The sequence below is a fragment of the Polypterus senegalus genome, chromosome 13 (genome assembly GCF_016835505.1).
Source record: "Polypterus senegalus isolate Bchr_013 chromosome 13, ASM1683550v1, whole genome shotgun sequence".
Lineage (NCBI taxonomy): Eukaryota > Metazoa > Chordata > Cladistia > Polypteriformes > Polypteridae > Polypterus > Polypterus senegalus.
The window spans coordinates 22,028,111-22,050,347 of record NC_053166.1 but is presented as its reverse complement, the minus strand read 5'-3'; the positions used below and the strand labels follow the sequence as shown (position 1 = coordinate 22,050,347).

General features: G+C 40.2%; 1 protein-coding gene across 2 annotated transcripts in view; it reads left to right on the top strand.

The window, feature by feature from the left end:
• Nucleotides 1–22,237, top strand: part of camk2a (calcium/calmodulin-dependent protein kinase II alpha) — a 410,473-nt gene that overhangs the window by 18,900 nt on the left and 369,336 nt on the right. For both annotated transcript variants that reach the window (XM_039774535.1, XM_039774534.1), the window contains exon 2: nt 3,373–3,467. In XM_039774535.1, coding sequence (XP_039630469.1) covers nt 3,373–3,467 — 95 coding nt within the window. The remainder of the gene's footprint in view (nt 1–3,372; nt 3,468–22,237) is intronic.

The following is a 22,237-nucleotide window of genomic DNA, read 5'->3' as shown; positions in this document are numbered from 1 at the left end:
CTGGATCTGCGTGTGCTTAAAGCCAAAACATGACTGAGTGTGTTCAAGTTGCTGGCTGCCCTTGCTATTTATTTGTAAGTAGGGCATGTCTTGCTAGAACCTCATGTTCTACGTCATCGCAAAAGACGGTCCTGGGTCAATCTCTTGGCACAAAGTCTCATGTTTAAGGTCCGTGGCCAATCTCTTTAGTCTTGCAGGTCTTTTAAGTGTCTTCCGTGATCTTAACATGAAGATCACGTATCGTCGCCCTACTGCTTTTCTCCAGGATTTTTTTGTTTATAACAGGGAGACGTAAACATCCATCCATCCATTATCCAAACCCGCTATATCCCAACCACAGGGTCACAGGGTTCTGCTGGATCCAATCCCAGCCAACACAGGGCACAAGGCAGGGTGCCAGCCCACCGCAGGAGATGTAGACATCTCAAACAGAAAGAGTTTGCTACTTTATTGGAAGTCAGCAAAAGAGCAGATGCTGGATACCTTGGCCACTTTGTCTTTCTTGAGGACCATGCCAAAGTTGAGGCTAATTGTTCTCCTGCTTTAGATGTGACACTCTTCACTCTGCTTCAGGCAAGCAGTCTGCTGCTATGTTCGCACGGACCATCTCTGCTGGCTGCGCCTTTGGATGGCAGAACACTGCTAAAGCATTCCGTATCCATGGAGACAAAGGCTGCACCGAATAGAAATAACCCCTGGAGAAACATGTGCTTTAGCAAGAACAGTGGGGCAATGGCGCTTGAATAAATAAGCCATTTTGAATGTCACCATGATGGAGCAGGTATTCAGTGTTGGATCAGTCAAGCAAGCTGTTTTATATAGTACTTTGTATGGTGATTATTACTACAAAGCATATTACTGAGACATCATTATTTCAGTTACTCAGCACAGTTAGGCTTGTCTACTTACAATGTCTCAGCAGCCTGCACTCAAGGAATTAGCATTTTCTTTTATAATTTCTTTCTTTAGCAGTGAACATTAGAACAAAAGAAATTACAGAGCAATTTAATATGCAACAATCATCTTACATTCTTGTCAGCAAGCAATATTCATAAAGACAGTACTGAAAGACACTGAGCTACAATGCAGAGTAAATAGTAGTGGTTCTCAAACTTTTCAGCCTTGGCACCCAGTTTTAACCATTTTGGCTCAGTGATGATCTTATATTAGAAAACTAGCTGTGCTACTCATCTAAGACAAGTTGAAATCTAAATAATGAAAATACACCATGCAATTCATATCTTTCTGTTATAGGCCATTTGGGATGGAATTTGTAAATGTTTGTGATGCACTTTATATTGAATATGACAAATACAATGCATGCGCCTCTGTTATATGCCATTAGATATGGGATTTGTAAAAGCAGTGTTAATGTTTATGATATGCCATCTGTTAAAATGGTAAATGGAATGCATTTTATTACTAAAAATGTTTGTGATACGCCATCTTTTGAAATGATCTCTTTGGAATGATAGCAACAAGACGGACACGGATGCACAGGCACTTATCTTTTTTTTTTAAGGAGGATAATTTTGATGTAAACAAGCCAACATTTTCCCTAGAATGGCACACATTAACACATAACAGTAAATACACATTCAATATTCAAATGCAGTGTACATAATAGATGAAATATGCATGGCACTCATTCAAAAATATCTCCAGGCATGGGTGTTTAAAGCTGAATGAAATTTACTGTCTATTTGTGTTTTTATTTGGTAACCTGGGCTTGTATGATTTTCACAAGTTTGCCGATATCAGGGGTAAATGACAAGAGAGCAGAGAGGATTATGTTTGTTGGTGTATCACTTAACTGGAATTTTGGTGCGCCTATCAACTCTATGAGGCAAGACAAGCTGCTCTGCAATTTGACAATGTGACGTGGAATGAGATGATCCCCGAGTTCCTGCTGGCTTGTGGTACAAACTCTCTAGAGTGTTTTTTTGTGAAGCCTTGAAAGTAGAAAACTGCAGACAACAGCCACTGATCACCACACTTCACTGTAAAAAGTAAATGTATACTGTATATTCTGTTTGGTTTAGATTAATGGGATGAATCTTGTAAGGCTGATATGGAATTGAAAGAATTCGGAGAAGGTGATGCTACAGGGCATTTGAAGAACTTGTCAGTGTATGCTGGCTTTCTTCATGAAGCATGCAGCAAAGTGTATAACAGGTTGTCATCTACTCATAATCGGACTTTAAGCAGTCGCAGGAGCAAAATGTCCCTTTGACTTAAAACTGGAATCTGCAATCAGTGGTCCATATGACATTAAAGCAGTGGATTATTTAATTTTTTTGTTTTTTTAATTTAAGGTGGAGACAAATCTATGGAGTCCAGAACCCAAATGTTGAGAAACACTGGTATATAATACCTTTAATAATATTAATAATAATAATATATAATAATAATAATAATTATTATTATTATTATTATTATTATTATTTACATCTATATAGCACTTTCTCACTACTCAAAGTGCTTTATGCAGTGAGTGGGGTGTCACTCTAACCACCATTAATGTTGAACATCCACCAGAATGATGTGACAGCAGCCATTTTTGCAATATGAACTGAATCTAAAGATACAACTCTCGGTTTACCAGTTTATCTACATCTCTCTGCTGACCATATGAGATCTCAAGTACAAGTAGCAGACTGGTTAGGCTGATACTTCTAAATAATCAGAGAAGTTCACCAATTGGGGGAACCTTTGAGTAGAGTCACCGCTCCTTTGGATTGAGAGAAGTCAGCTGAGGTGGTTTGGGCATGTGATAAGAGGGGATGTTGGGGTTTCTGCTAGAGGTGCTCCAGACACATCCCACTAGGATGAGACCATGGGGTACACCAAGGACAACACTGGAGGGATTACATCTCTTTGAAGGCTTGGGAACACTTGAGGATTCTGCAGGAAGTGCTGGAATCTGTAGCTAGGGACAGGGAAGGCTTGGCTGACCTGCTGTCACAGTGACCCTTACCAAGCAAAGCAGCATCAGAAAGTAAGAAATGAGATGAGCACAGAATGAAATAAAAAGAGCAGAGGTGTAGGGTCAAGACGTATGGGTTTTGAAGGTAAGCAAAATGAGAAGAAGGCGTAGCAGTGACGAGCGGATGGGTTTTTTTTAAGCCATTGCATTTTGATGAGTCTGAGATCAGATGAGAGCCTGATCGCCCAGTGTTTGCTCAAACAAGCCTCTTGATACACCTGCACAGATACACAAACTAGGGAATCCATCCAAGCAAGTAACTACTTGAATACCTGCACTCAAGTTCAAACACTTACAATTTTTCAGTTATTTTGAATAATACGTACAGTTCAATAAATTCATGGGAAGTTGGCTGCAGACACTAACAGTTTTTTTTGTCTTCTCAGGGGTGCATTTTCTGTGGTGAGACGCTGCGTCAAGGTGCTGTCTGGACAGGAATACGCTGCTAAAATCATCAATACCAAGAAGCTCTCTGCCAGAGGTAGGTTTGCAGTGTTGTTCTCAAATGCTCTGCATGGATTGCTGCATGGCGTCTATACAGTGAGAGAGAGTGTTCTGGGAAGAAAACTTCCTCTTTTTCTTAGAAGTTATTCACGGAGACCAGATGAGAATGACAGAGATTTGCATAAATGTCTTGGTCCATGGAGTGAGCAAGTAAACAATTTGTCTTCTTTTAAAATTTGCTATTACCAGTACGTCACGTCATTTTGCTCTTAATATGCAGAACTTTATCATTTAAACCAATCAACTACAGCCACCAGTGATTTTGTGTACATGTCGATTCTGCCATTACTCTAAACATTGCTTCGTTATTAGGTGTGTTTTGTGGATTTTCCGTTGAACCTATCACTGCTTGATAGGAGGAGCAATTAGGCTTTCCAATTAGTTTATCATTGCTTTTTAAATGGGTGTTCTTTATTCATTTACTTCATTTTAACCTTAGTAACAAACTCGTTGGCTCCTCTAAGATGAGGCAAAAGCCTCACGTGCCTAGGCTTCAAATAACATTTACCGTATATACTCATGGATAAGTTCTCCCGTGGGCTTGATTTTACTGTATAATTTCTGGTATTTTATAATGTCGGTCATATAAGTCGAATGCGGAAAACTCACACTATTGGTCCAACAAGTTATGATATGCTAACGCCCACCTGAGAGAGTAACCACAGAGCACACAGCCTTTTTTTTTCTATGTATTGTGCCTACGTGATCACACGGTAATACCCAAAATATTCCGAAGCGGTGTTTGCACTGATTTGTGTTTTTTGTATCTCACACCCTCATACATCTTTATCGTAAGAGCATCCCTTATCGACGATGGAGCATTCGATCAGAAGAAAATATGAAGTTGGTTTTAAAATAAACATCGTTGAAGTAGCGAAAGAAATTGGTAACTGCGCTGCTGCAACAAAATTCGATTCATCTGGGAAACTGGTGCGAGATTGGAGGAGGCAAGAAGATGTAAAAAAAATTTTAAGTTTTGCATTTTTGAATGGACATATAAGTCGGGGTCTGATTTTATGATTGATTTTTTGGGTTTCAAGACCCGACTTATACGTGAGTATATATGGCAGTTAACTCTTTAGTTACATTCAGTTCTTATCCTTATGTTATAACTTCATATAAGTACATACTTGTATTAAGTTGTAAAAATGATATATTACCTGAAAATATTAATTAAAAATTCTATATGTATTTCCCCCCTTCCTAAAATTCCACAAAGAGCACCATTATTTAATGTGGGAAACTATGATGCAGTTGATTTATTGATTTATTTAATCACAACTAAGTGCCTCTAAAGCACATCACCCTAAAAATTCTGGATCTTTTCCAGTTTGTTTACCATCCCAATTGCTCCATCATTGATGCCATAGCCACTGCATTCCATCTGAGTCTGGCACACCCAAAGTGTTGAGACATATACTTGAGGATGTTATTCTTGGCCTTCTGCTCTGCATTCAATACAGTTATCCCTTGTGAACAAGCTTGCTCTATTAGGTCTAGAAACCCCCCTTCATAGCTGATAATAGACAGACCCCAGTCTGTCCGAGTTGATAACAGTTCATCAAATACCATCCTTCTGAGCACTGGTGTCCCCCAAGGCTGCATCTTGAGTCCTCTGCTCTTCATCCTGATGACCCACATGTTCTGTGAAAAGTGCTGCATGAACAACATCATTAAGTTCATGGACAACACAACAATGATAGACCTCATCAATGGTGATGATGAGATTTCTTATAGAGAGAAGATCAAACAAGCTGTGATCTGATATGAGAACAAATACCTGACCCACAGCTTTGATAAAACAAAGGGGATCAATGGCAACTTCAGGAAGAACCATGCCACCCACCTTTCTCTCTCTATTACTGGCTCCACTGTGGAGTCAATCAGGACCACAAAGCTCCTGGAAGTGGACATAACAAATGATCTCTGATGGAACCGATACAACTTCTCCTTAGTCAAGTGGGCACCTAAGTGATCACATTTCATGGGTTGCATGAGAAGAGCTTGTCTCTTCCCACTCACGCTCACCACATTTTGCAGATGCAGCATAGAAAGTTTGCGGATCAACTGCATCTCTGTCTGGTAACAGGCTATAATGTCTCTGACAGAATGTCTCTTCAGAGAGTGGTGAGAGCAGCTGGGAGAATTCCTGAGGCATCTCTCCCTTCCATTAGCAAACATCCATCAATATTATTAAGAGACTACACTCACTCCAACAATGGTCTGCTTGTGCCTCTGGGAAATGGTACTAAGATATATGGTGCAGAAGTGCCACATTTTATAAAAAGCCTTTTGAATGTTAAACAATGATCAGTCTTTTAATACAGTGCAATCTGGAAATCATTTGTGCAATATCTCTGATGTTTAATCTTGTTATTCTACAGTAGTTGTTATCCTTCTTATTTTTGTTGCCTATTCTTACATATAATTGGGCCAGGTGACACAATTTTGTTCTGTTGTGCACACCTGAGTTTGGTTTTGAATGACATACGAAATTAACCTTGAACCTTTTCATTCTGCCAGAAGGGTGTTTGAATCTGCATCATGATCACCTTTCTATCCAGTGGGTGAATAAAGGTTCAAGGTGGGGTGCTGCCCTCATTCGGATGTCTTGCCGACACATTAAATATTGTGGTTCAAAGCATAGGTAGCTTGGAGTCACTTATGGCATGAATATGCTCAGCCACTTTCACCAGATGGCCAGGGAGGTGATTTTAGCTCCAGAGAAACAAAGTTGTCAGTGTTGTATACGAAATCGACACATGCGAGTGATGAATAATGAGCACAGTGACAAGCTGGAGACAGAAAGCAAAGCAGTTTGTGTTTGCATAGCAGGAATGTTAAGATAATCTCTTCGCTTACATTCCAATTAGCTTGCAGGTAGCTTAGCACAGCACCGAGCAAATTGCAGCCTATTAACTAGATAATTGCTCTAATTGCTGTTTGCTGACGCTCAGCTACGTTAAACACGCAGAAAGCGACTTCTTCATTTTGATTTTCCTCCACCCTCTTTGGACGCAGGTAGTCACTTATTGTGCTTTGTGCGTTCCCTTATCCAACATTACATAACATTCTCAGATTGGCTTAATCCAGTTTGGGGAGCTGTGTCCTATGTGGATGGCTCTGACTATAGGCAGGAAGCAACCCATACACTTCCACTGAGGGTTGGGTTAGAATGCCAGCCTGGAGATGATGTTCAAGAAAAACCAGATTACATGGAGGAAAGCTACTCCCAGGTATTGTGATAGTCCAGACTGCCCCCTCATTCACTGGATGCTTCTGGGAGCCTCTTGAACCCGGAATCGTCAATAGCTGTAAACTGAGATGAGCCGGGCAAATGAGGACAATCAGTCAGCAAAGGGTTGGGGCAGAAATGCCTTTCTCTCTATTATAAAAGGACATCGTGGGATGAGACTTTTTCGGAGATAATTTCAACTCTCGCGAGAGATAATTTCAGGTCCCGCGAGATGAGACTTTTTGCCAGGAGATTTTGACAAGTCCTGCCCTCTTCTCAAACATTTACAACCACGCCTACGGTCCACTCACTTCTCATTCGTGTGAATGCTATTGTCAGACAGAGTTCCTGTGCTCTCAGCTCCAAGCGGGGTCAGAAATAAAAGACAAAGCGTAGAAAACAAAGTAGAACGTTGTAAAGAGGTGATACACACGTAGAGCAGGTTAGAGATTATAAAAGTACTAAAATTTGAAAGTCTCAAAAAACTGATAGGAAAGATTGCATTAGCGCTAACAAACGGAAATTATTACTAGGTGAAATAACGGAACAACGAAAAGAGATCGAATATATGGACATAGGTGACATGACAGAAGTATGTAGATATTGTTTGGCTTTAAACTTTATGTCGGAGACTTGTAGATTGTCTAATTCGTGTTGCCATCAAGGAAAAGTAGAGTTTCTTCCCAATGAAGAGGCCTATCCGTGAGAATTCAAAGATTTGTAGTTTGGTGAAAGTGAAATCCGCATACGCGAGCTGCAGATACGCGAAGTGGCGGGTGCGTAGTGTAGGCCGGGGGGTTGGAAAGCGAAGTGAGCAGGGGGCAAAGCCCCCTAGTATTACAAAAAAAACACAAAGAGTTCAAAAGTTTAACCTCCATACTTTCAATTCTCCTTTACTGATCTCATCATTATCGTTCTGATCTGTTCCACTTTCTAACATGCAGGCATCTTCTATAACCTGGATTAGGGGCAGGTGCTGTCCTCCATCTACTCCGAGGTGTGAATGAGGTACCTGACTGACCTGTCGACTTTACACATGAATGCTCGATCAGCCAAGTTTCTCAATCAATCCCGGAAGAGGTGCATGCACGTGCACATGTGTATCCGCACCCGTTCAGAGTCTGAACGCTCCGGGACTCGATTATTTATTTCAAGTCATGCTCCGCCATAGGCCTCTCATCACAGGCATGGGATATGAACCCAGGATGCTGGGTAGCAGCACTGGCCTCTGCTCTAATTCGTAATTCTTTCCAAAACTCTGGTCGCAGCCTGATTTGGTCGTGACCCGAAGTAATTTCCTCCGTAGGATTGTATGTAAATACAATTAATCCGTTCTGGACCGTACGAGCTGTATGTAAATATATATTTTGTTAATGATTTTTAAGCACAAAAATAGTTAATTATATCATAGAATGCACAGTGTAACAGTAAACTAAATGTAAAAGCATTGAATAACACTGAGAAAACCTTGAACGGAGTAAACTAACATTGCAAGAGTTCACGCTATAGCCTTACGAACTGCTAAAATAATGAACATTTGGAAAATCCATAATTTATACAAAAACTAACCATAAACAACCAAGAAAACTAACCTTGCATAAGTCGAGTTCTGGCATGAAGGAAGTGAGGAGGAACTGGGTGGAGAGGAGATTACAGTTTTGAGGTAAAGTCCCTCTGCGCGATGCACGTCTGACTGATCTCATCATTATCAATCTGATCTGTTCCACCTTCTAACACCTTCATGTGCAAAGTCGACAGGTCAGTCAGGTACCTCATCAGTACAAGGCGTGACTGAAAACATGCGTAAATCACCGGCGCGTACGAACCGAAAGGGAAACGAAATAGAGCACACGGAGTTCACAGCGAATGCACAGGGAGAGACTGAACACGTGCGGAAATCATCGGCACATACGAACTGGAAGGGAAACTGGCTTGTTCGTATACCGAGTGTGTGGTAGTGAACAGATACAAAAGTTTGGCCAACTTTTTGGTCGTAACCCGATTTGTACGTGTTCAGAGACATTCGTGACCCGAGGTTCCACTGTACCTTTAGTCAATAATTCAGTAGAATTGTCACGCATTCCCGCGTCATGGTGACTCAGCGGTAGTAATGTGGCCTCGTAGTTCCAAAGATGTTTTCCATACAGTATGTTTGAAGATTTGCTTTTTTGTTTATTGATTTATTTGCAATGCCAATTAAACGATTCAAACATTTTCACGTTTTACTATTATTTTTGATTTAACTTTTTTGACACTGATCAACAGGAAAAGTATAGCCATCTGGTGAATGATAAAGTATTATAATAACCTCAAGTCATGGTAAGCAGATTACAAGAAGTTAAGACACTAAAGGGGAAGAAGGGGCTACAATGTAGTTGGCTGTTAATTTTATCCTTTACCAGCTGTGCTACCCGTCTAAGACAAGTTCAAATCAAAGCAATCATCGGAGACCTCAGTGTTAAGATTTTCAGTGCACCATCTATTGAAATGTATCTCATAATGCAAGTGGTAATAAAATGCATTACTGCAAATGTTTGTGATGCAACATCTGTTGGAACGGCAAATCCAACGCATATGTCTCTGTTATATGCCATTTCATATGAGATTCATAAAAGGAGTGCTAATGTTGGAGACAGGCCATCTGTTGGAATGATTAGTCTTTTGGAACCATAAAATCCCCCAGTTTCTACAATTCTAGCCAGTCTTGTATTGGCAAACTGTTCTTGAACCCTTTTCCATGAGGAGAATGTGCCTGGATGGGTTAGTAATTTTGGTTCACTTTTTCAATGTGGATGTTAAATATAACAACAAGTTTCAAAAATGTGTGACCACATGGCTGACAGAGCTCCAAACCATTGACACAACTACAAAGACACAAGTCCTCAGTTCAAATCCCTAGTTTTATTAAACATAATCTCTTTAAGCACATGGTGCTCAGTTCTCAGATTCTGATTTCTTTTATTCCTCCATTTCTTCCAGAGGAGCTTTGTTTTCCTCTTCGTCTTCTCCCAACTCCAACTCTGACTCCCTGTGTAGAGAGGAGAGGCTACTTTTATTCTGGACCTGCCAATACTTCCAGGGCTGGAACGTTGCACTGAGGAGGCTCGCTTTTAAAAATCGGTTCTGAAATGGTGCTTTACTGGGTTGTGTGGTTCCTCGTAGAACTATTGCCTGATTAAGAACCGTTTCGTTCCATTTAGGGATTTTGGCGTACGAAATCGGTTCAATGGGCTTTGAAAAGGTTCCTAATTTGTTGACAAAACTTACATCTCTGTGGTGGGCTGGCGCCCTGCCTGGTGTTTGTTTCCTGCCTTGCGCCCTGTGTTGGCTGGGAATGGCACCAGCAGGTCACTGTGACCCTGTAGTTAGGATATAGTGGGTTAGATAATGGATGGATGGATGAAACTGAAATGTTTAGTGAATAGTAGCCTACCGAGCAGGATATGAAAACCTGAACTTATCCTGTGTTATTGTTTTATTGTAATTTTAAAATCTTAAATCCATTGCTCTTTCACAAACCTATTATCATTTATGAAGCCTGTGATGCTTATAAATGGGCAAGGATCCTTTTGTAGATGGTTCTATTGGGAACCAAAAAATAGTTCCCCTATGGCATCGCTCTGAAGAACCACATTGGCATAATTTTTAAGAATGCACTTCCAGTTCTGGCAGAACTGCCATAAAGTAAGGGGCGAATGTCCTTTCCCAGCAGCACCCACTGGCCACACATGAGTGACCAATGCAGTCCTATGGGTATTTGAAATGGAGCAACTCCAGAGGAGCACTGGTATCTAGTTTACGGGTGGGGAAAGAGTTGTCTTTGGGAGATGACCTTCCTCTGTCCATCTTCTATTCTGGCCTCCAAGTTGAGGCAAGTAGCAGCACCCATCCAGGTCGGGATGCCCATCCAACCCTCTCCTCGAGCATCCTTTGATATGGTCTTCTGGCCAGTCAAGGAAATACTGTACAAGCCGGGACATCTTTTATACTGAGTTTTCATGCCCTCAGGAGGGAATGCTACTCCTCTTCTTGAAGATGCACTTGCGTCATTCTGCCACCCAACGCCATGATGAAGTACATGTCTCTAGGAAGAAAAGTGTAAAGCGTACACTCCTTACTTTAAATTAACTCCCTTTTAAAGGGACAATACTGAAGGAGACCTTGCCAACAGATAGTTTTACCTTTCTTCTTTTTCATAGTTCACTTGATTTTTGAGACATAAAACGAGTGTATCACAACTTTGTATTATAAAGTTCAAGAAGGAACCCTGAATGAGATGCCAGTCAGTCGTAGAGCAGACTAGCACCTTGACAAACGGACAGGCGCTCCGACCACACTGCTTCTGGGTGACGGTCCATTTGCCTCTGGCTCTTTAGTGCTGCGTCTTGCCCTCATTTTATACTAAACTGTCTTTTATTAATACAAACTAACAGCGCCAGGATTTTTTAAATATTCTTTCTTAAGAGCCGATTTTATGTGAATAATGACATCCTGTAATCATGCAGGCAAACAGCTGCTGATTGCGGCCAACTGAGAGTTGTTTGCTGTAATGGCGCGCTGGGTAGGCAATCATTTTAAAGATCAGTGCGCTCCCGGCGAGTCCAGCAGCTGCTTCCAATAAAATCTCTTTACCTTTAGGAATGCGCAAGCCTGCTCGTTTCTCGTGGTTGTTTTCCCATAGAGTTTGGATTTAAAGCCTGCACCGTGATGTTAATGAGTCTATAAAGAGAGCGCTGCTTGACGACGTGGGCTGTGGAAGGCACTATATGTAAAATGGCACTCTGTCAACTTCTCAATCGCCCAGGGATTAATGTGGTTATTTTGCCTGTGGATTAGTAATTGGGTCATTTCATATTAGTGTGAAACACTTACTATCAGAACTCTGCTCCATGGTGGGTTTATCCCGGTGATCCAGCTTTTCCTCCCATCTTCCTGAAGCCACACAATTAGAATATAAAAATCAATGGTCTGCTGTGAGCTGATTTTTCTTGTTTGTGCCCGTCTCTCGTGAATGATACCTTTTGATGGTGTACTTTGCTCAACTGCATAGACACTCATTGGCCACTTTATTAGGTATAACATGAAAGTACCGGGTTGGATCGCCTTCAGAAATGACATCATTCTTTGTGGCATAGATGAAATGAGGTGCTGGAAATAGTCCTCTGGGATTTTGGTCCATACTGACATGATAGCATCACGCAGCTGCAGCAGATTTATTGACTGAACATCCATGATGCGAATCTCCCGTTCCACCACATCTCAAATGTGCTGTGTTGCACTGAGATCTGGTGACTGTGGATACCTTCTGAGTACAGTACAGGGTGGTCCAGATCTAATTGTGCAATTATGAAAAGGCGAACACACTGCACCCGCTCCCCGCCATTTTGGAATGCAGGGCAGGTTATATGCCATCTATCGGCAATAAAAATAATTTTTTGTGAATTCTATATGTAATAAACTTAATAAGTTATAGCGTGATGAAAATTGCATAATTAGATCCAGACCACCCTATACATTATCATGTTCAAGAGACCAGTTTGAGATGATTTGAGTCTCATGACATGGGATGTAATCCTGCTGGAAGTACCCATCAGTCGATGGGGGTTCACCGACAAAAGCACGATAGACATATGAGCACCGACAAATTCGCGACGGACAAATGAGCGCCAACAAACCCGCTAACTGGTTTTCGACAAATGCGCCACGACAAAATCGCGAGAGAGGCCAAGAGAGTGGGACGCGTACACATGCGCATTATGTGCACATAACGTGCTAGGTTATAACTGTTATAACTGCTGATGGCATGCCGCGAACAAATAACTCAGTCGAGGGTTGGCATAACGTGTCGTATACAAAGCGGAATTACCAGCAGTCTGGCAGCCAGCAAGTCTAAATATGCTCAACTATCAAGACGTCTTGCTGCAATTCTTCCTACATATGCAGGGCGTGATCTTAAGGACTATCTGCGTGCCGTGTCTCATAATATTGACTTCTAAAATCAACATTATTATAAATGCTTTAAGCTAGTAATTCATATTTAATGAAACTTTCGCGATTTTGTCGGCGTGATTTTGACGCGCGTTTTAATCGGCGCTATTTTGTCGGCGCTCATATGTCTATCGCGTAAATGTCGGGTCACAGTCGATGGGTACACTGCGGTCATAAAGGAATGGTCATGGTCAGCAACAATAATAAAAATTCTTTGCATTTATATAGCGCTTTTCTCACTACCCAAATCGCTCAGCAATTGCAGGTTAAGGGCATTGCTCAAGGTCCCAACAAAGCAGAGTCCCTTTTGGAATTTACAGGATTCAAACCGGCAACCTTCCGATTGCCAGTCCAGATCACTAGCTTCAGAGCCACCACTCCGCCTGCACAATACTCAGCTAGGCTGTGGTATTTTAACGCTAAGGGGCCCAAAGTGTACCAAGAAGATATCCCTCATACCATTACACCACCAGCACCAGCCTGAACTGTTGATACAAGGCAAGACAGATCCATGCTTTCATGTTGTTGACGGCAAATTCTGAGACTACCATCCGAATATCACAGCAGAAATTGAGACTAATAAAACCAGGCAACATTTTTCCAATATTCTGTCGTCCAGTTTTGGTGAGTCCGTGTGAATTGTAGCCTCAGTTGCCTTTTCTTAGCTGACAGGAGTGGCACCTGGTGTGGTCTCCTGCTGTTGTAGCCCACTTTCTTCAAGGTTCAACGTGTTGTACATTCAGAGATGCTGTTCTGCATATCTCGGTTGTAATGAGTTCTTATTTGAGTTACTGTTACCTTTCTATCTATGTGTTATATAGTGCCTTTCATTTCTATCTATCTATCTATCTATCTATCTATCTATCTATCTATCTATCTATCTATCTATCATATAGCGCCTATCACATCTATCTATCTATCTATCTATCTATCTATCTATCTATCTATCTTATAGTGCCTTTCACATCTATCTATCTATCTATCTATCTATCTATCTATCTATCTATCTATCTATCTATCTATCTATCTATCTTATAATGCCTTTCTATCTATCTATCTATCTATCTATAGTGCCTTTCATATCTATCTATCTATCTATCTATCTATCTATCTATCTATCTATCTATCTATCTATCTATCTATCTATCTATCTATCTATCTATCTATCTATCTATCTATCTATCTAACTACTATCTATCTATCTATCTATCTAGTGTATAGTGCCTTTCACATCTATCTATCTATCTATCTATCTATCTATCTATCTATCTATCTAAGCCAGAAGGTAGTGTGTGATCAGTTGGTGACAAGAATTGAACAAGCGTTATAGATATTTACTCTACAGGAGGAGTAACATCAATCCGCCCAGTTCAGGGTCACAGGAAGCCAGAGATTATCCCAGCAGCACTGGGTGTAAGGCAAGAAGCTAACATAGTGGGTAGTATGGCAGGTCCTTTGTGGAGCACAATCACATAGCCACTCAGAAAAGAGTGAATTGTGTGCAATCCAGTACCAGAAACCTATAAATAAAGGTTTTGTTTAGTTTTAATCCAGAATTTTTGCTATAGATATTTTAAAACAAAGTAATAAGGTATGCACTGTGGCTTTTATGTTATAATATTAATGCAAGAGGTATAAGTCTGATAAGTGTGCCAGGAGAAGTGATCACTAGAGTGATTCTGTATGAAATATTCGCAAAGATAAGCCAAGTCATGTGTGAAAACCAATGTGGGTTCAAATCAGGCTGTGGGCATCAAGATCAAGTATTCACAATGCGTCAAATTATAGGGAAGTCAGTGGAGTTTTGGAATGTGCAAATTATGTGTGCTTGGCAGGGCCGGATTAAGACCTTTAGAGGCCCTAAGCACTTAAAAGATTTTGGAGTCCCTATATATGTCTAATTCTAATTCAAAATATAAACAATAATTAGAAATATATAAACGAAAGACCTGTGTGTATGTGTGTGTATGGAGCAGTCTGCTCTCCTCACGCTCAACCACAGCCACTAGATGGCGCATGCATGCACTTTTAAATTGTTTTGAAAGTTATGAAAGATGTGTGTGTGTGTGTGTGTGTGTCCGAGTGTGTGTCTGTGTGTATGGAGTAGTCTGCTCTTTGGACTAAACGAAGAGTCTACTGTATACTGTATTGCACAAAGCAATTAAGGGAATGTGTATGACCAAAGATGTATGGGAATAAGTTGGCCAAGAATGCGGATATGAGAGGAAAGGCTGGTCAGATGGAGCCGGGTGAAAGAGGCGCATGGAGAATGATAAGATGGGCAGGACATGTGTGGCGCATGGACGACTCAAGGAGAGGAAGTGAAGTGGAAAGATGGATTCCAGTAGGATGGAGAGAGAGGGAAGCTAAGAGAGAGGAGGAAAGCAAGAGACAGAGGAGCCAACAGGAAGAAACCTGGAGGAAATGACACAGGACTGAGAGAGATGTGGAGGAAGCTTTAGAACAAGCAGGGATGTAACATCGAAGAAAACGAAAACATTAACTAGCTGAACATCACAGTGAACATCGGGCCATTTTCTTAAATTGATGCTTTTCTCTCTATTATAAAAAAAAAATCGAGACGTGATCTTTGGAAGAGAAACAAAGAGACAGAGGCACACTTTCACGTCCTGCAATAAACGTTCAAAGCGCCGCACAAAATGCATATCATGCGGCAAGGAGGCAGCAGCAAGCCAGCATCTGATCGAGCAAAGAGGAGGTAAAAAAAAGTATTTGTTTCCCATTATATCACTATTTAAGAGGGGCTTCAGAGGAGAGGCAGGGTCTCCTTGGGGTGCTTTCAGCCCCCGTCTACGCGCTGGCGGGGGATGAAAGGGGTTGACAAGCGAAGCGAGCAGGGGGAAAAGCCCCCTAGTTTTAATAATTAAAATCCCTTCACAAGCTGTTAAAGCTGTCCATTCAGACTGAGTGGCGTTTGTTACATTATCTTGTTTGCTTCCATCCTGCAGCCAGCAAGACATGACCTGTGAGATGGAGTTTGGCTTTGCTGGCCTTTGTCCGTTCATTAGATGCACTGTGGCAATCAACATTTTTAGTCACGTCTGACTCTTTATTTCAATATTCCAGCACCATGACATGATAGTCCATTCATGTGGCGACCCAGCCAGTTTAAAAAGGAATTTCCCAGAATTCCACTGCATTAAACAGATAAAAAAAAGCGTTTTAAGTGTTACTTGCAGAATAAAGAAAAGAGACTTGTGGTGAGGCAGCATAATGGCACAGTGGTAGCGCTGCTGCCTCACAGTAAGGAGACCCGGGTTCACTTCCTGGGTCCTCCCTGTGTGGAGTTTGCATGTTCTCCACATGTCTGCATGGGTTTCCTCCGGATGCTCCGCTTTCTTCCCACAGTCCTAAGACATGCAGGCTAGGTGCATTGGCGATCCTAAATTGTCCCTGGTATGTGTGTTCCATGTGGTGGGCTGGCATGAATGCCTTGCCCAGTGTTTGTTCCTGCCCTGTGCTGCCTGGGAATGGCTCCAGCAGAGCCCCGTGACCCTGTGTTAGGATAGAGAATGACTGACGGACTTGTGGTGTCTAGTTTGGATCTTAACAAAGCACTATGGGGCTCTACAAAAACTGTTTGGTTCATTGACTGCATGGAGTTCATGACAGGTTTATTTCTACGCATTTATTGCTCTTTCTGAAATTTGTGGCTTGTTGGTGATACCTTGAATATGAATTAAGTTGAGGTCTCTGGTCACCAGCAGTATTTTCTCTCTGTTGCTTCCATAGTTGGGTTCTTTTTGTTACCAAGGAAATCTTCAATAAAATAAAACCAATTGATTGTAAAAAACAAAATACAACTTTTCAAACTTGTGCTCATTGTGCTTGGAGCTGTTGACAAGAGAAGCCATTTAGAGAATCAGTCAAACGCTCAACTGCTCCATCAAGTAAGCATCTTAAGGATAAATGAATTGTTCAACTGTGTAATCAACTGCAGGCTTTCTTAATCAATCATGCAATCTTTACACAGTTAAATGATCAACTAACCAGTCAAGGGTGCAAGGAGTCCGGTGGGGGTTCAGTCATTCAGTGAGAAAGCCATCTGAGCTATGAAAACAGCGAGAGAAATGAATTACGCAGTTGAGAATTCACTCAACCCACTAGGAGTTCAGTCAGTCCTGTAATGAATCAGTTAACAGCTAAGCAGTAATTGGGTAATTGATTAAGCAAAGCATTGATCAAGCAATTAAGCTATTAGCCAGTTCACCTATCAGTCAAGAACTCGGTCAGTCAACTGGCACATGAAGAAAGCCAGGAATCAGAAAATCTCTCAACTAGTCAATCACATCAAATTACCCTTTCTCTATATTTGAAATTTTATATAGTGCCTTTCACATCTATCTATCTATCTATCTATCTATCTATCTATCTATCTATCTATCTATCTATCTATCTATCTATCTATCTATCTATCTATCTATCTATCTATCTCTATCTATCTATCTATTAGTTATATAGTGCCTTTCACATCTATCTATCTATCTATCTATCTATCTATCTATCTATCTATCTATCTATCGATTATCTAGTGCCTATCTATCTATCTATCTATCTATATATCTGCCTATCTATCTATCTATCTATCTATCTATCTATCTATCTATCTATCTATCGATTATATAGTGCCTTTCACATCTATCTATCTATCTATCTATCTATCTATCTATCTATCTATCTATCTATCTATATATCTATCTATCTATCGATTATATAGTGCCTTTCATTAATATCTATCTATCTATCTATCTATCTATCTATCTATCTATCTATCTATCTATCTATCGATTATATAGTGCCTTTCACATCTATCTATCTATCTATCTATCTATCTATATATCTATCTGCCTATTATCTATCATCTATCTATCTATCTATCTATCGATTATATAGTGCCTTTCACATCTATCTATCTATCTATCTATCTATCTACTATCTAGTGCCTTCATCTATCTATCTATCTATCTATCTATGATTATATAGTGCCTTTCACATCTATCTATCTATCTATCTATCTATCTATCTATCTATCTATCTATCTATCTATCTCTATCGATTATATAGTGCCTTATCATCTATCTATCTATCTATCTATCTATCTATCTATCTATCTATCTATTATATAGTGCCTTTCATCTATCTATCTATCTATCTATCTATCTATCTATCTATCTATCTATCTATCTATCTATCTATCGATTATATAGTGCCTTTCATCTATCTATCTATCTATCTATCTATCTATCTATCTATCTATCTATCGATTATATAGTGCCTTTCACATCTATCTATCTATCTATCTATCTATATAGTCTATCTATCTTCACTATCTATCTATCTATCTATCTATCTATCTATCTATCTATCTATCTATCTATCTATCTATCTATATCTATCTATCTATCTATCTATCTATCTATCTATCTATCTATCTATTATATCTATGCTATCTATCTATCGATTATATATCTATCTATCTATCTATCTATCTATCTATCTATCTATCTATCTATCTATCTATCTATCTATCTATCTGTCTGTCTGTCTGTCTGTCTAGAGAAAGCCACAACGTATTGCCAGATTCTGACAGCAGGCCTACCACTGAAACAGAATTTATGTAATAAATAAAGCAGTAATGAATTAGCGACCTGCTATCTAAGCGTGTGACAGATGAACAGGTAGGGTCAGTATGTAGAGTTCTGTGACACTGACACATAAACCAAAGCTGTTAATGCTCCTTGGATGTAACTGTCAAAATCAAGTAAAAGAAGATGAGCTGGCAGGGCTTCTGTGCGCTGAGAGGGAAGCTTTTCTTACGTTCCCTGGAGAACCGAGAGAGCAGTTCTGCTCCAGTGGACTTGTGTTGACAAGTAGGCATTAGCATCACCGAGGTGAGCACACGCAGTATTCCTGTGCATGGATGTGCATCGGTGTACACAAAGACCCCTTCTCCTCAGTTCTTGTTGTTGCTCTTCATTATCTAAAATATATAAAAAATAAGCAAGAAAGCAGGTCAGGCGTTTTCCCTTCTCCATGAAGATATGTTTTTAATTTGTCTGATCCAACATGGTTCTGAGTTTGTGTTTACAGGACTTTTATATCCGGCTGCTCTTTTATGGTTTCTTTTACTGTACTGAAGATGCCAAGGTATGGAAATTGTTAAACTTAGCTGTCAGCTACAAATATAGAATGTACAAAAGGATGCACCCAATAAGTGGATGGAGTGATTTTAATTTGTTAGGTGGGAGATCTTAAAATGTTTTTGGTACAAACAAGGCAATATGGGTTGCTGTGGAGAACAAATCTGACACCATTGCTGCAAATGTTTGGATTGTTCTTCTACAAAAATGCATTCAATATATAAGTGATATAAGTAAACCAAAGAAACCGACTTCTTTGTAACAAATCAGGTATCACTGTTTGGATCTGGTTTTAAGAACTGTTTTTGTTATTATGATGAGATCTTCATGCAGCCATTTTATATTTGGTTTTTCATAAGCACTGTGCTTTTTATGTCCAGTTGTTTTCAGGCCACATGGTTGCTAGCCATGTGAGTCACATGCTATGTGACTCATGACAGCCATGTATTTAATCCTGAATATCCCCATCCCACTTCAGTTTTCAGTTTCCAGTCAGTTTATTCGTAGAAGCACAAGGTCCACATTGATTTGTTATTTTGTTTGATAAAAAAGAAAAAAACAATGAAAGACAAACTGTATATTTTTCATGAAAATAAAGAGCAAACTGTACTTGATAAATGATAAATGTGTACCACTTTGCAATTCAACCACAAAAATATCATTTCAGGCTGACCAGGTTATAATTTTATTTTATTCTAGCTGTGTTGTCTGTTTAAGAAGTCAGCATAGACCTCAGTGTTAATGTTTACAGTGCACCGTGTACTGTACTGTACAGTATATCTATCAGTTATATACCATTTGGTATGGGACTGAGTAAAGTAGTGCTAATGTTTGTGATGTGCCATCTGTTGGAATGACAAATGCAATGCATTTTACAACAAAAAAAATATGTTATGCGCCATCTGTTAGAATGGGAAATGCAATACATTTTATTACAAACAATATGTTATGTGCCATCTGTTAGAATGAGAAATGCAATGCATTTTATTACAATGTTTGTGATGCAACATCTGTTGGAATGACAAATGCAATACATTGTATTACAAAAAGTGGTTTTGATGTGCCATCTGTTGGAATGGCAAATGCAATGCATTTTATTACTGAACGTGTTTGTGATGCACCATCATTTTCATTGTCAAATTGCTTTTGGGAGATTATTGACTTCTTCAAACATATAAATCTGGACAAAGTGCAAGTTCAAAGCATTTACTATTTTACCGACTTTAAATTCTAACTCACCTTTCGCGTTTCTTCACCTGCTCCCCAAAACAATACATTGATTAAAAATAGATTATTTTAATGACTGCAAAAAAAACAATTCAGATCATGACACATAAGAAATTACAGAAATTTAAATTTCTTGATATCAGAAAATGTTTACGACCCAGACAAGCTGTAGACAGCGGGCCAAGCCCATCACTGTAAGGTGTGTAGCGTGACACCCCCCGCAATTTAGTCACAGCACTCTTAGCAGCCGCTACAGCTCTCTGCACAGGCAAATCAATTTGGTTTGATTTTCTTTTATCAAGTGGCAAGTGGCAGGAATGCTCTTGTGTCTGTGAGAATTGACAGCCGATGAGCCCTCAATCGAAAGTGCGCGGCTTAAAAGGCAGACAAATAATAAAGAACAATAAGAGAGAAACGCTGTGCAAACAAAGGAGAAACCCATTAAACTTTAGGGCCGCCACCAACATTTTGTGTTCATTTTTGTGCAAATTCTGATGTGCTGCAAGTTGATTTACTGCCTCTATTTAAGGTCTGCAGCTAACTGATGGACAGATATTCTTGCTTTCCATTTATGTTAATCAGTTTCTATTTATGTTTTTTAACTTGATCGGCACTAATTCTCTATTTATTAATTTTTAAAAGCTTTACTTGTGTTTTCGCAGTAAGGAGATCAGGGTTTTCGTCCGGGGGTCCTCCCTGCATAGAGTTTACATGTGCTCCCCATGTCTACGTGGGTTTCCTCCCACTGTTCAAAGACATGCAGGTTAAATAAAAATAATAATACATTTTATTTATATATCCCATGCTCAAGGCACTTATAGAATATAAGAAAGAACGGCAGGGTATACAGTATATAGCCTTGTACTAAACCAGATAAATAAATAAAGAAGATTAAGACAGTAAATTCAGAGAAAGCCTAACAGACAACACAATTGATGATCTAACACACACACACTCAGGTTACATGAGCATCTTGACATGGAGGTAAACTGAGAGATGGGTAATAAAGTAAAGTAGAGCTAAAAGCCTTCCTGAACAGATGAGTTTTGAGTTGTTTTTTGAAAGAATTCATGGAGTCAGCTGATCTGATTCATTTTGATAGGTCATTCCAGAGTCGGGGCACTCGCTATACAGCTGAAGGCCCTGCTGTCACCCATGGAGATTAGCGTGGGGCACAACAAGATTGCCAGAATCAGAGGACCTTAGTGAGCGGGCGGGCAGGCACATAGTGATGGAGAAGGTCACTGACGTAGTTTGGCGAGAGGTTATTTAAGGCTTTGTAGGTTATTAGTAGGATTTTATATTCGATTCTGTAAGACGCAGGGAGCCAGTGAAGACGGAGCAGGATGGGTGTGATGTGCTCGCTGCTGCTGGTTTGAGTGAGGACTCTTGCAGCTGAGTTTAGAATAAGCAGGAGCTGTGATATAAGATTAGAAGGGGCACCTGCCAGCGGCGAGTTACAATAATCGATGTGGGATGTGATAAAAGCAGGGACAAGTTTCTCAGCATTAGAAATGGAGAGGAAGGAGCGAACACGGGATATGTTATGGAGGTGAAAGTAAGAAAGTTTCTTAATGTGATTTATGTGGGCGGTATAAGAGAGGGAGGAATCAAAAATGACACCAAGTTTATTTGCAGTAGAGGCAGGTCTGATGAGATCACCGCCAAGATGGACTGGGAAGGAGCTCATTTTGTTAAGTTGCATTTTAGTCCCAATTTGCAGGAGCTCAGTTTTATTGCAATTTAATTTTAAAGAGTTTTCTCCATCCAGGTTTTAATTTAACTAAGGCAGGTTGTGAACTGATAAAGCTCTGATGAAGTTCCACTTTTAACATTGAAGTAGAGTTGAGTATCATCTGCATAGAAATGATAACCCAGTCCATAGCTATGAATAGTATGGCCAAGGGGAAGCATATAAATACAGAAGAGAAGAGGGCTGAGGACAGAGCCCTGAGGAACTCCTTGTGTGACTAGGTGACTAGGTGTGACTAGAACTAGGTTAGGTGAACTGGCGATCCTAAATTAGCCCTAGGGTGTGGTGGGGTGTCTGTGTTCGTCCTGAGATGGACTGGCGTCCTGCCCAGGGTTTGTTCCCGCCTTGTGTCCTATACTAGCTGGGATACGCTCCAGCAGACC